The sequence below is a fragment of the Cucurbita maxima genome, unplaced genomic scaffold (assembly GCF_002738345.1).
Source record: "Cucurbita maxima cultivar Rimu unplaced genomic scaffold, Cmax_1.0 Cma_Scf00079, whole genome shotgun sequence".
Lineage (NCBI taxonomy): Eukaryota > Viridiplantae > Streptophyta > Magnoliopsida > Cucurbitales > Cucurbitaceae > Cucurbita > Cucurbita maxima.
The window spans coordinates 120,238-134,327 of record NW_019272095.1 but is presented as its reverse complement, the minus strand read 5'-3'; the positions used below and the strand labels follow the sequence as shown (position 1 = coordinate 134,327).

The following is a 14,090-nucleotide window of genomic DNA, read 5'->3' as shown; positions in this document are numbered from 1 at the left end:
TTTTTTTTTTTTTTTTTTTTTTTTTTTTTTTTTTTTTTTTTTTTTTTTTTTTTTTTTTTTTTTTTTTTCCTTCTTACATAAATCAGAGTTTAGTTCCGTACAACGATCCTAGAGTCAGAAAGTCAAACATTCTTAGTTGAACGTCTCAATTCTTTACCATCCAACTCAACTAAATCCACTAATAATTAAATATTAAATAATTGATATCATTCATATCAGTTACAAGCATAAAATATTATTGTTGGATGATTAAAGTCTCACATCAACTAATTTAGAGAATGATCACAAGTTTATAATCAATTAATACTGTCTCCTCCATTAGTACGAGGCCTTTTGGGGAAGCCCACTCAAAGTTAACAATATCATACCATTGTGGAGAGCGAGGAGTCAAGCCTCGATTAAGAGGAGACGTACTTTGTTTGAGGTGAGGTGTTGGATGATGAAAGTCCCACATCGACTAATTTAGTGAATGATCATGGGTTTAATCAATGAATTCCCTTTAGCGGAAGCCCACAATATCATATCATATCATTGTGGAGAGTCTGTTCATCTAATTTTTAAAATCTTACTAATCCCAACTTTTATAATTTGGGTTGGGTAGTCTGAGTTATGAACACTGCCACACTGTCACCCTTTGTATGTTTTTTTTTTTGTAAATTATATCAAATAACTCTTAATTAAGGCAAACCGGCTGGACCTTAACTTCGAAACCAAAGCTGCGTACGAGTCCATCCACAATATGGCCCACCTCCAGCGAAGCCTAAGCCCACGCATCCTCGACTCACCAGAAAGCGCGGCCCAACTAATCTTTGCGCGCAACCAAGCCTACCGAAGAACCGGACGGCACTACGAGCCATCACCGGCGAGCGCAATCCAAACCTTGCAAACCAATCCCTAGGTGCACGCTCGACTCCGCCTCATATGTAGCATGTGTGCGAGCTACTCCAAGCGCGCAATCCAAACCTTGCAAACCAAGCCCTTGGTGCACGCTCGACTCCGCCTCGTGTGTAGCATGTGTGCGAGCTACTCCAAGCGCGCAATCCAAACCTTGCAAACCAAGCCCTTGGTGCACGCTCGACTCCGCCTCGTGTGTAGCATGTGTGCGAGCTACTCCAAGCGCGCAATCCAAACCTTGCAAACCAAGCCCTTGGTGCACGCTCGACTCCGCCTCGTATGTAGCATGTGTGCGAGCTACTCCAAGCGCGCAATCCAAACCTTGCAAACCAAGCCCTTGGTGCACGCTCGACTCCGCCTCGTATGTAGCATGTGTGCGAGCTACTCCAAGCGCGCAATCCAAACCTTGCAAACCAAGCCCTTGGTGCACGCTCGACTCTGCCTCGTATGTAGCATGTGTGCTAGCTACTCCAAGCGCGCAATCCAAACCTTGCAAACCAAGCCCTTGGTGCACGCTCGACTCCGCCTCGTATGTAGCATGTGTGCGAGCTACTCCAAGCGCGCAATCCAAACCTTGCAAACCAAGCCCTTGGTGCACGCTCGACTCCGCCTCGTATGTAGCATGTGTGCGAGCTACTCCAAGCGCGCAATCCAAACCTTGCAAACCAAGCCCTTGGTGCATGCTCGACTCTGCCTCGTATGTAGCATGTGTGCGAGCTACTCCAAGCGCACAATCCAAACCTTGCAAACCAAGCCCTTGGTGCATGCTCGACTCGCCTCGTATGTAGCATTTGTGCGAGCTACTCCAAGTTGTGAACAACCCTTTTACATATAATTCTATATTATAATTTGTTAGTGTTTTTATGTGATCATCTACTTACTAATATGTTGCTATGATGCACCACGTAATATCAAGTATGTATGAAATTTTCGTCTCAATGGGAGTTTCATGACCCTATACCATGATTTTATATGCAGAACCTTATGCACATTGTATGTCACAAACATCGATTACTTTTCTAGTATATTACATACAGACGCATACATTACAATATGATACACACTCCTTTTCTTTCAGTTGGTTTTCGACAACGTGAGTGTACATTAGCCTGTCGTCAGGCCTAAGAGGTATGTGTTAAGATCGCACAACATCGCACACACTCGGATGAACACAAAAAACAGAAAAGAGAAAACCTCTTGCATAGCTATTTACTATTTATGACAATTTGTCTGACAATTTATTTATATGTCATTTACCACTTTAGTACGCATAAGGTTGGCCAAGCTATAAATAAGCATGAGACTCCATAACCTATCAGTAGAGTACGTATAGCTTTACTATGTATAACAGTTGACTAAGCTATAAATAAGCATCAAGCTCTATAACCTAACAGTACGTATACGAGCGTGCATATAGAAGTACTATGCATCTAACCATACCCAAAAACGAAAGTAGAGTTTAAGGAATAGTCATAAAAAGAAACCATGTTGCATGTGATTGCATTTCTCGACTCCAACGGTTGAGTCACTTAATATTTTTAATCACCCGCCTTACATCTAACATTTTTCTAAATAAGGCAAGGGCCCTATGTACGGATGATGGCATTAGCCGAGAAAGCCATGGAATCAAGTCCAATTAATTAATTTTCGGCATTTAGGTCATAGTCCTTAAAAATCGAAACATTGGCTGTACTATCATGTGTGTAAAGTTTGGGTAGCATTCCGATCTTAAGAAAAGTCGTCCTGCTTGACCAAATATCCTCTAATGTACCAAGCTTTCAATCACTCTGTTAGATTCAAGCCATGTCTCTCACTAACTTCTCTTTCTTAGTAGACAGGGTAGAGAATGAATGTGCTTGGGAGTCCCTTACAACATTAGGAAAACAATTCAATCCCATGGTAGAAGAGAACAAGAAAAGCTCATACCAACGAGGAACCATCCTTTTTTGGGGCGGAAGGACTCGGCAGAAGACCGGGGTTTGGAGGGAACTACTAAAGGGATATGCATAAAAAGGTCCTTCGATGAAAGTCTCATAGGCTAATTTAGGAAATTATCATGAGTTTATAATCAATGAATACTATCTTCATTGGTACGAGGCTCAAAGCAAAGTCATGAGAGCTTATGCTCAAAGTCGACAATATTATACCATTGTGGAGAGTCATGTTCAACTAATATGATATTAGAGTCATGCCCTAAACTTAGCCATGTCAATAGAATACTCAAATGTTGAACAAAGTATCGTGAGTTTCAAAGGCATAGTCAAAAGTGGCTAAAGCATCGAACAAAAGAGTATACTTTCTTCGAACTGACTTTAATTATTGAAATATATTTGGTTCATAATAATTAAATAATTAAGATAGGAAAGAAAATAAATAAAACTCTGATTCTCATCATAATAACATCATATCCGCCTTTGATGGCAGACGCTTGAAGAAATTGACCGGAACGGACGGCAACTTCCTCCTCAATCTCGGGTGCCGGAGCAAATACAGTCCGATCAGAATCGCCACCACTTGAAACGGCGTGACGTAGATGAAAACCGCCCACATCAACGAGAAGATGATGAACAATGCCGTAGCCCTTGGATCCCTCCACCCGAGAATCGCTTGAGCCCTTTCCCCTTGCGTCGCCAAATCTCCTACCACTGTCTGCACTTTTCCGGCTACGCTCCTTAATCGGTCGTACCTCATCCTCACCGTGTCGATATGCTTTGTCGTCGGGAAGTTGTCGAACTCTTCCTCTAGCTCGTCTGGGAGAGCGTGCTCAGCCTGCGACAATCTCGCGTCCATGTGCGGCGGATTCATCGGCCGGAACCGGTAATTCCAAATTCCAATCACGAACAGGTAAAGGAAGACCGTCGGGAGGATTAATTCGGGGTAGCAAACAAGAATGAAGAACAGCACATGGACGAGGCAGGTTGTGATAGGGTTTTTCCAAATGCATACATCGTTGAACCATCGGTAAATCGCGGTGATTCCCGAGAGAAGCAGCATTATCCGATTGAAATTCGCTTTGCTTCTTCTAAGGCTAAACATGTGGTAATCGACATCGAGCATGTACTCCACTGCCTCTCGCCGCAGTGGTGGCTCAGCCCGGGACAACCTAGTCGCTACGATGTTCATCGCGTGGAAGCGGAGTAGATCCATGTGTCGGACAGGGATTGGCTGTAGGTAGTGCATTTTGGGCAGTAATGGCTTCCCGTACTGTGTCAGCATGTTGGCCCAGGCCGTGCAGGTGAATCTTAGAGCCAATTGAAGCTCGCCGTGCTTTTTCAAGCCAGAGGGCTGAAGAACCAACAAGGGGTAATAATGCGTATACACTTTGTCTATCTCTAATGTGGATAATCGAATCCTTACTTTACCGATTCTCTGGTCTTTTGCGTCTTCTTTGCTTCCATTTGTGTGTGCGTTGTCGAATACTCCGATTGTGATTACAGTGCAGGGATCGTAGACTTCCCAGGTGTACTGTTCGTTCCAGCGAGGGGCGAGGGTTTCCAGAAGAGTTCTGGTGCGTACCCATTTGTTGCCGTATTTGGCCACACAGTAAGCATCTGTGGTTTTTCCTTCTTTGCTCTTCATTGGAAGAAGATTTCGAGCGCTCAAAATCCCTAACTCGAGTACTCCGATGCTGTCTTTTCTCAGGATTTTGGAGGATGGTTGAAGGTCGCTGCTGAAATGAGTTGATTCGTCAAGAACATGGTAGCCTGAGTCGATCCAGAGACGAACATGGATCTTGCTGGAGAATTTCTCCTTCTTTTTCTCTGTTTCTTCTAATTGAGCGATGAATGGGCGGTGGAGATTGTACCAGCGGGCGTCAGGGAGTTTCGTGGACTCGATTCTCTGTGGAACTTCTCTTGATGGGAGGATCACTCTCCCAAGAATCTCCGCTGTTCCTCTGTCTTCAACAGTGATGATGATGAAATCTTCAAATGGCTCGGGCGCTACAAACATCAGCTCCTCGTTCCAAACTGGGTTGATCACTCGCATCTGTGAAGGTTTGGTTACTTTCCCCTGATTGCAAAATTGTATTCTTACGAATGTATCTGGTGGTTTTGATTTGTCTGATGGGATGAGATCTTGAGCTTCGATCACTTGGGCTCTTAGATAGTATAGTTTAGGAGAGAAATAGACCTTTGATCTTGTGTTAGCAAGATTGCCATGGCTGACCCTATGAGCATCAGAATGCCAAGCATCAGAGAAAAACTCATCCGCCTGAGTACCCATCCAAACCGCAAGCATCACTTCCCCCTTTGCTTTGATGCCTTTTTTGTCCACTAATTTGTACCATTGAGGAGCCAATGGACTATCTGGAGGTACTCTCAATGGAGCCTCGGGGATATCAAACAAAACCCTTCCCACAAAATCATCCTTCCCCAAATCCTTGTCTTTCACCGTCACTTCCAGTAAGCTTGCTTGCAATGTCTCTTTTGCAAATGCAAAAATCTGCTTCCAAACTGGGTTTTGATTCTTCTCCAAGTGCTTTGTGACTCCTTTGTAGTTCCCTACTTTCACTTCCACATATGGGTCTAAACTCCCGGAAACATCCATGACAGGGAGATCTTTAGCTTTAACCACGTTTACATACAGAAAATGCATCTGCTCCACCATGTCGTAGGTGCTGATGATCTTGTCTTTTCCTCTGTAGCCGTACCGCAATCTTGCTGCTAATGGCGGGCTGGTCTCCACCAATGCGTACTCTGGATTTTGCTTTGGAGCTGGTAAATGCATTACTGTCGCTGGAGATGGGCCTGCTTGAGAGAAGTCCATCCGCGTCGCCATTGGCGGTGGCCACTTGAATTCCATCGGTGGAGGAGCCACCGACGCCGCAGTCGCAGCCGGAGCTGCTCCTATGGAGTGGAAGGTCTTGACGTCCTTTTCCTTCTTCTTGGGCACTTGTAATTCCTCCTGATCGAATATGTTGGGGTTGATTTCTTGCAGGGGAGTTTCAAAATCGGCAGTTTGTGGCGGCGGCGTCGAATCATCATCGTGAGTCAGATACATTCGGAACCCAATATCGCCTTTGATATGAGAGAAAAGGCCACGTTTGTCAAGTGGGTATCTCTGGATGTTAGCTTCGTGTTCAGAACGGGGCACCGACATGCCGGAGATTCTGACACGGCCGAGAAAATCCCGGCGGTGGCCGGATTTCCTGTCGTTATAAACCACGACATCGATGGTGGTGTTGGGGAATTGTCGAGGGTCGGTGATGTTGAAAACGAGATTCTCATTCCAGGAAGGATTGAGATCGGTGTGTATGGTACGAGTCCTCTGTTTCTGGTTGCCAAAGTCGACCTCGACAAAGGGGTTGGCAGAGTCGCCGTCCTTGGGCATAAGGTCGCCAGCGTCGAGGATTTGGACAACGAGCTTGGTCATCGGAATCTGAAACAGAGTATGAAGAAGGAAGAGTGAGAGTAGTAAGGAGGAGGAGAGAAACGACGGCGGCGGAGGCGGCAATGGGGAAAGGAATCGGCGACGATGAGAATGAGAAGCTCATCTGGGGGAGTGGGAGTATGAAGAGAGATACCCAGATGGTTTTAGAGAGGGAGAGGGAGAGGGGAGGAGAGAATTTGTTCGTTTGTGTGTCTGGTTGCGGTAAAGTGGAGTGCGATGGAGACAGATTCTTGCGTTGATACTGTTTGTGAAGAACCCTTCTTTTTGGGCTTACTACATACCCCATGTGAACAGGTGCGTAGTGATAATAATTCATTGTGGGGTTAGATCAAAATAATGGTTTTATAGGTATTTTTCTATTAATACTTCTACTATCGTTGTTTTTATCGTAAGATGGATGACCCTCCATAGACTATGAGTGTAATAGGAGCAGCATCGTCGACAATAAGATCTCCTTAAGTTGACCATCACATGGCTATCGACAACGTCAAATCAGATGGTTCTATTTCTTAATCTTTCCGACTTGTTCCTATGGAACTAAGGTTGAAAAGATTGAGAAAAACCAGTCATTTTGTGATGTCTCACATTAGTTGGGAAGTTGAGAAGTTGGGAAGGAGAACAAACCACCCTTTATAATATAAGAGTATATAAATCTTCCCCTAAGAGACTGCTTTTTAAAGCCGTGAGGGGAAGCCTGAAAGGGAAAGCCCGACGAAGACGATATCTGCTAACGGTGGATCTAAGCCGTTACACATTTACATCCAAATGAGGAATGAATTTAGTCTTATACATTTGCGAAGAAGGTATGAGTTAATTCTTTCTTTTATCACTTTGTTTAGGAGTAGCTTAATGAAATTCTCCGAAATAGTTTTTTGAATTTTTTTTTTAATTAAAAAGATAATATTAAAAAATTTAAATTTAAAAATATTTTTTAATGTCAAATAAGTATTTTTTATAAATTTAGCAAATTTATGATAAGAAATATTCATTAAAGGTTCATTCCTTTACCCAAAAGGAAGAGAGAAAAAGAAAATAGAATATCCTTGAGTATTTTCATTTTTTGGTTTGCTTTGCATCAAATTCCTTTTCCATATGGTTTTGCCTTTTATAAAGTAGAGAGAATCAACCAAACAACAAATTTTAATATTTTTAAAAATTATAATCGAGTTCACTTAGAAACTACCATTTCCTATCCCTCTCGGCCAACAAGTAAGTGGCTTCAAGTTTGGTTAGATGACTTGAGTGTTGTGTGAATGACCGTACATTTGTATGTGATGCATATTATAATATGATATGTTATAATTATGTTATATTATGAATGTATGTGATGCATGTACTTTCCGTGTGTCAACTCATGTATGTTATGATATTATGTTCATGTTGGGTTTATGAGATATCGTTGAGTCATGAAAAGAATGGAAGTATGATGTGCATCATAACCATGTACCATAATATGAAATTATGGGACCTCGTATTGTATGTCATGAGCATGAGATAATTTCCCATATGTTTGGTATGAACGCATGCATCATGATATGATACACACGGTCCTTTCTTTTTCATTGGTTTTTGGCAGTGTGATCATACGCTAGCCTGTAGTCAGACTTAGGATACGTAGACAAGTACTATGCGTCCAATCTTACTCGAAAAAGAAAGTAAGCCCAAAGAATAGTTACAAAAAAGATAGGCTCCACAATAAATTATGATTTGCATGCGATTCTATTTCGTGACCCACTATCTTAGGTACCTTTCATTTCCTTGAGTATGATACACATGTCCCAATCGACTCAATAATTTTGCTATTCAATTTATTTGATTGCGCTACAAACATTCATTTATCTACTTACTTTAAGTTCTATCTCATTCAAACTTTTACTACATATTTTTATGATCAATTTTTTTCCTTTTAATATAACAGCACCTCAGACTCCTTCGCCCCCTAAGATGCATGATTCTCAAGCTCATCATTCTATACGATGTGCTATATTGTTTGGGGAGGAGAACAAAACACTCTTTAACGGGTGTGAAAACCATCCCCTAGCGACGTGTTTTAAAGCCTTGAGGGGAATCTTGAAAGGAAAAGTCCAAATAGGACAATATCTACTAGTGGTAGATCTGGATTGTTACAAATGGTATTAGAGCCAGACACCGAACGATGTGCCAACCTTTTTGTTGTTCCCCGAAGGGGGGTAGACACGAGGCGTTGTACCAGTAAGGATGGTAGGCCCCAAAGGTGGGTGGATTTGGTGGCGTTCCTACATTGATTGGAAAAAGGAACGAGTGCGGGCCCTGAAGGGGGGTGGATTGTGATGTCCCCACATTGGTTGGGGAGGAGAACAAAACACTCTTTATAAGGGTGTGGAAACCTTCCTCTAGCAGACACGTTTTAAAGCCTTGAGGGGAAGCCTGAAAAAGAAAGCTCAAAGAGGTCAATATCTGCTAATGGTGAATCTGGGTCGTTACACTCTAGTATCGTTGTTCGTCCTCTGGGTTCAAGAAAAAAGAGTTTTGGCCGCCTCCCTCGATAAAAACTTTATCCAGTCGAAGACAAGCTTTATTCGGTGAGACAAAAAAGGAGACTATTGACACAAGACTCGGAACCCCCTGCTCAAACAAAAAAGTCTGAGGAATTGAAAATGATATATGAAGGTTTAAATCTCTAAGCATAAGAAAAAGAGTATATGTCAATGATTGCATCGCTGAGCTACACTCACTTTAGAATAATAAAGTCCGGAGAAAAATGAGCTAAGATTAAGGTTCTAGAAATAGGATGATTTTACAATGACCCAAGTCAGTACACTTTTAAGTAGATTGATGACTCCAAGATTGTAATATGCAATCAAAGAATTGAACCTTAGTGCTTCCTTGACGCCAAGAGCTAGTCTAGAGAGTCCCAAAAATGAGATTCTAAGATTTATAACTATCTTGTCGCCCTAAGAACCTCGATAACCTCCGTGACATCCAAGAAAATATCGAGATAACTTACCAAGCGTACATTAATGTGGACGGTGTCACTAGAGCCAAGGTCACTTTCTATTTCTTCTAGTACACGATAAGAAACTAATAACACCTTGCCTAGATGGTAGGGTTACACGACCCCAAACTAGAGCCAATGTCACTTTCTATTTTTTCTCATCTAAATCGGATAAATATCATCTATCAACTTTTAAACGTGTTTAATAAATTAAGATTTAAATTTTTTTAAAAAATGAATCTTTATCTTAAATATAAAAAAAATTAGAAAAAAAAATAATAATATAGAAATGTGTATTAAAAGAAAAAGTAGATTTGATTGGATGAGAATAATAGGGTGGGCCCATAATTTGGAATAGAAATAGAAGATTGAGGCACAGTGGGTCCCATCCTTTTTTACTGGGAGAATATTTTATTTGATTAATTTCGTGGAGAATATGCAAACTCAGCTCATGTCTCTCTCACACATTATTCTCACGATACTTTGTTCGATATTCGAGGATTCTAGGACTAAGTTTAGTTCAACACGACTTTCCACAATAGTATGATATTGTCCATTTTGAACATAAGCTCTCATGATTTTGCTCGACTTCCCCATAAGACCTCATACCAATAGAGATAGTATTCATTGATTATAAACACATGATCATTCCCTAAATTAGCCAATATGAGACTTTCATTCAACAATACCATGTTTCAAAAATACTCATGAACTTTTCAAAGTAACATTAAAACATTTGTAGATCATTTACGAGAGGCTGATAGATGGTTTTCGTACATATATTGACTGTAAAAAAATTTTTTATATATAAAAGTAGGCAGTAATGCTAGCTTTAAAATTTTATGGGTATTTTAAAAATAAAGTACTGACGCTTCCATCAAAAAATGTATTATTAAATTTTTTTGAAGAGCTATAAATTTATTTATTTATAAATAAAATAGTATTTTTATAATTATAAATTGATATTTTTATTGAATTTTGTTTTATATGATTAGATTAGAGAGAGATGGAAGAGCATATCCATATCCTTTCTTTTGCTTCTTTCTTTCTTTAATATTATTCTTCTCTTTTGTAGCTTTTCCCCTTTTTTGTATCTCTCTTTGAATATTCCCAATTCCCATGCATGCAACCAACGAAAACAAATTTTAAGGCATCTCTTTTCCCCTTTTTCTTTTGAAAAAACGATGCCGAGGTCTTAGCGTGTCAAGGCAAACCATCGAAGAAACAGTGTAGAAGAGTCTCGACATATAACGTCGTTATAAACGCTACACATATATAGAGAACGTTTGTAGGATGAAGTAGAAATTGGTTGGGTAGAAACATAGTTAAATCGTTATTTCGTACGGTTTACATCTTTGCATTATTGTTTGATACCTCATAAGAAATACTAACGTTTTTGTTCGGTTGTACGAAGACATACTGGGAATCGACCCCTAAGTGATGGTACGTGCCTCAATGTTGATCCAAGTCTAGGGAAAAAAGGAGGAACACCAACCCTATGACGAGTGCGACTATAGCCGTCGAGATGGATCAACTCCTTCGAGATGACTTCATAATAGGCGTCATCCTAGTGAATAAGGCCAACGAAAACTAGGCACGAACATCTCACTTTCATGGATGCCTACTCGTGTAATAAATAAATTAAGATGCACCCCCAAGCTAAGAGCACACCTCCTACATCATATGGACATGTCATTCAAGTTGAAGAACGTTGGGTGGCCTACCACGGTATAGCGAACAAGCTCTTCATCCACTATATTAGATGTAGTATAGAAGTGTAACAATTCATGTCCATGATTTAAATTAGGATTCGAAATTCAAATTCGGTACCTGATGGCTCCGACATTCCCCTGCATCTCCTATGACATGGTCACGTTACTTATTCCTTGCTTTTAAGAGTGAAGATTGTCCTTATATGCGTTTTTCCAACATGTTTTGTCCCGCTATTGTTCTCTTTAGGCTTTCCCTTTCGGGCTTTCTCTCAAGGCTTTAAAATGCGGCTAGGGAAAAGGTTTCCACATCCTTATAAATGGTGGTTTGTTCTCCTCCCCAACCAATGTGAGACATCATAATCCACCCCCTTTGGGGCCCAACGTCCTTACTAGCACACCGTCTCGTGTCTACTCCCTTTCGGAGAACAACGAGAAGGCTGACACATCGTCCGGTGTTTGGCTCTGATACCATTTGTAACGACCCAGATCCACTGCTAGCAGATATTGTCATCTTTGGGCTTTCCCTTTCGGGCTTCCCCTCAAAGCTTTAAAACACGTCTGCTAGGGGAAGGTTTCCACTTCCTTATAATGGGTGTTTTGTTCTCCTCCCCAACCAATGTGAGACATCATAATCCACCCCCTTTCGGGGTCCAGTGTTCTCGCTGGCACTCTTTCCTTCCTCCAATCGATGTGGGACCATCCCCAAATCCACCCCCGTTGGGGCCCAACGTCCTTACCTCGTGTCTACCCCCTTCAGGGAGCAGCGAGAAGGCGCCCAACGTCCTTACCTCGTGTCTACCCCCTTCAGGGAGCAGCGAGAAGGCTAGCACATCGTCTAATGTCTGGCTCTGATACCATTTGTAACACCCCAGATCCACCACTAGCAGATATTATCCTCTTTAGGCTTTCCCTTTCGGGCTTCCCCTCAAGACTTTAAAACGCATCTGCTAGGAAAAAGGTTTCCACACCCTTATAAATGGTGGTTTGTTCTCCTCCCCAACCAATGTGGGACATTACATCACCCATCATAGAATTGCTCCAACCAAAACATACTTAAACTATGGAGTTTCGATGATTAAGCCACTAAAAAGGAAGGTGCACCTTGTTTGTATAGGTAGCAACTTTCAATTATTTTAAGCCTTTTTTAGCTATTCTATTTTCTTGATCACTTTCATTCGAATTTGGTCATTGTTCACTCATGTATCCCTCATTTACTCGAGTATCATATGAGTATGATATTGTCTACTTTGAGCATAAGCTCTCGTGGCTTTACTTTTGGTTTTTCCAAAAGATCTCGTGCATTGGGATACTTCCCTGTTATGATAAGTATAGGCGCGTGCATTACGATATCTATGTATGCTATGATATTATGTAGACTTCTTTCCCTTTGTGACTCTAGCAGCGTGAGCATGCGTTAGCTAAAGAGCAAGCTCACATGGGTACGAATGCTTCCGCATTGTGGGTCTATGTGCGCATACATGAGCCATGCGTATAGAAGTATATAGATCCACTTTTATCCCGGATTGAAAAGCAGAGTTCAAGGCTGGGAAATATTTTTATGAAATGATAGATCTTAAAAATGATTGCATGTGATTGCATTTTCTGACCTCAATTGTGGAATTACTTACTAAGTATTTCTTAAAATAATTAAGTCTCGTGCTACTTTTATTTTTCAAGTAAAGATAAGGCACCTATGTATGGATGATGATGTCGCAGTGACGGTCATAGAACTAAAGATTTCAGGTTGTTTATAACCTTCCCGTTAGATCAAACATTATTTATTATTTTTCATTTAAAATTTCAAGTTATTTATTTTTTCACATTATTGTTTTTAAATATAAATATTTTATCACAAACGTTTAAATTCATAACATTGTTCATGAAATATTTTTAAACCAAAAGTAAAGAGATGGGGGGTTTATGCTCAAAGTATACAATATACTCATGTGATGCCCGAGTAAATGAAGGGTGCATGAATGAACCGTGACCACATCCGGATGAGAGCGATCCTGAGGATAGAATAGGACAAAATGTACCTTCATTTTCAGTCGCTCAATCATAAGAACTCCATATTTAAGTGTGTTTTGCTTAGAGCAATTATATGTTCGGTTACCTTTTCAAAATTTTCCTAAGATGTATGTGAGTGAGGATAAAGCATGTTGGAAGGACTCGTGTTGGTCTGTTGTGATAGTTTTCACTCTTAGAAATAAATAGTAAGTAACATGAATCTCAGTATTGAATGTCGGAGAATACCGGAGCCATCAGGTATTGAATCTCGATCCCAAATCTTGATTTGAATCCTGTGCATGGATCCTTTTAGTAAGTGCATACTCAAATTTAGTTCAATTCATCGATGATCACAAATCCATTTGGCTGAGGCCTTTGGTGACCTCGGCTCCATGGTACACTAAATGAATGTAACGGCTAACCCCAAGAAGATCTAGGCAGTCTTCAAACTCAAGATCCCAAACATTGTGAAATAGTTGTAGTGCCTTAAAAGAAAGATCACAACATGAACTAGTTTGTCTCCAATAGCCACTTACAAGGGCTTTCCATACTGCCAAAATGTTGAAACGACAAGAAAGTTTTTGACTATCAATAAAGTTACCAAATATAACATATTCGCCTAATGTTTCGTCTCTTTCCCGAGACTAAAGATGAGAAAGAGATAGAGAGCGTTTATTTATACTATGAAATAGATGATGCTAGAGACATTCTATCATATCGACATTTTATCATATCAAGTATGGATAGAGTTTAAGTTTCATGTTGAGTTCTAAATCGTTTAGAATTCAAGCACATCAAGCTCAAACTCTTTCATTCGATAGAATATTAATCTTGATCTATCTGCATAGAAAGAAGTGCTAATATGCATAGAAAGAAGTAGAAGCACTGATTACAAAGACAACCCAACTCAATATAGATGTGTACGAGAAAAGATATATCAAGAACAAAGATTTAAAGTAGAAATTTCTACCTCCTTGTATCTGAGTAGAGTTGATGACGGGGTCAAAATAAGAACCGCATCACTCCAATTTCATGAATTTAGTACCATTGATATGGTATGCATTCTAACATAATAGTTGATATGGTATGCACTCTAACCTAATAATCGTTCA

At 40.6% G+C, this 14,090-nt stretch overlaps 1 protein-coding gene across 1 annotated transcript; it reads right to left on the bottom strand.

The window, feature by feature from the left end:
* Window positions 1-3,172: 3,172 nt before the first annotated feature.
* Window positions 3,173-6,580, bottom strand: LOC111472578 (FT-interacting protein 1-like). Its single transcript, XM_023118189.1, has one exon. It carries the CDS (start codon window positions 6,265-6,267, stop codon window positions 3,286-3,288), a length of 2,982 nt encoding a protein of 993 aa, XP_022973957.1. The 5' UTR covers window positions 6,268-6,580; the 3' UTR covers window positions 3,173-3,285.
* Between the last annotated feature and the right edge of the window lie 7,510 nt (window positions 6,581-14,090).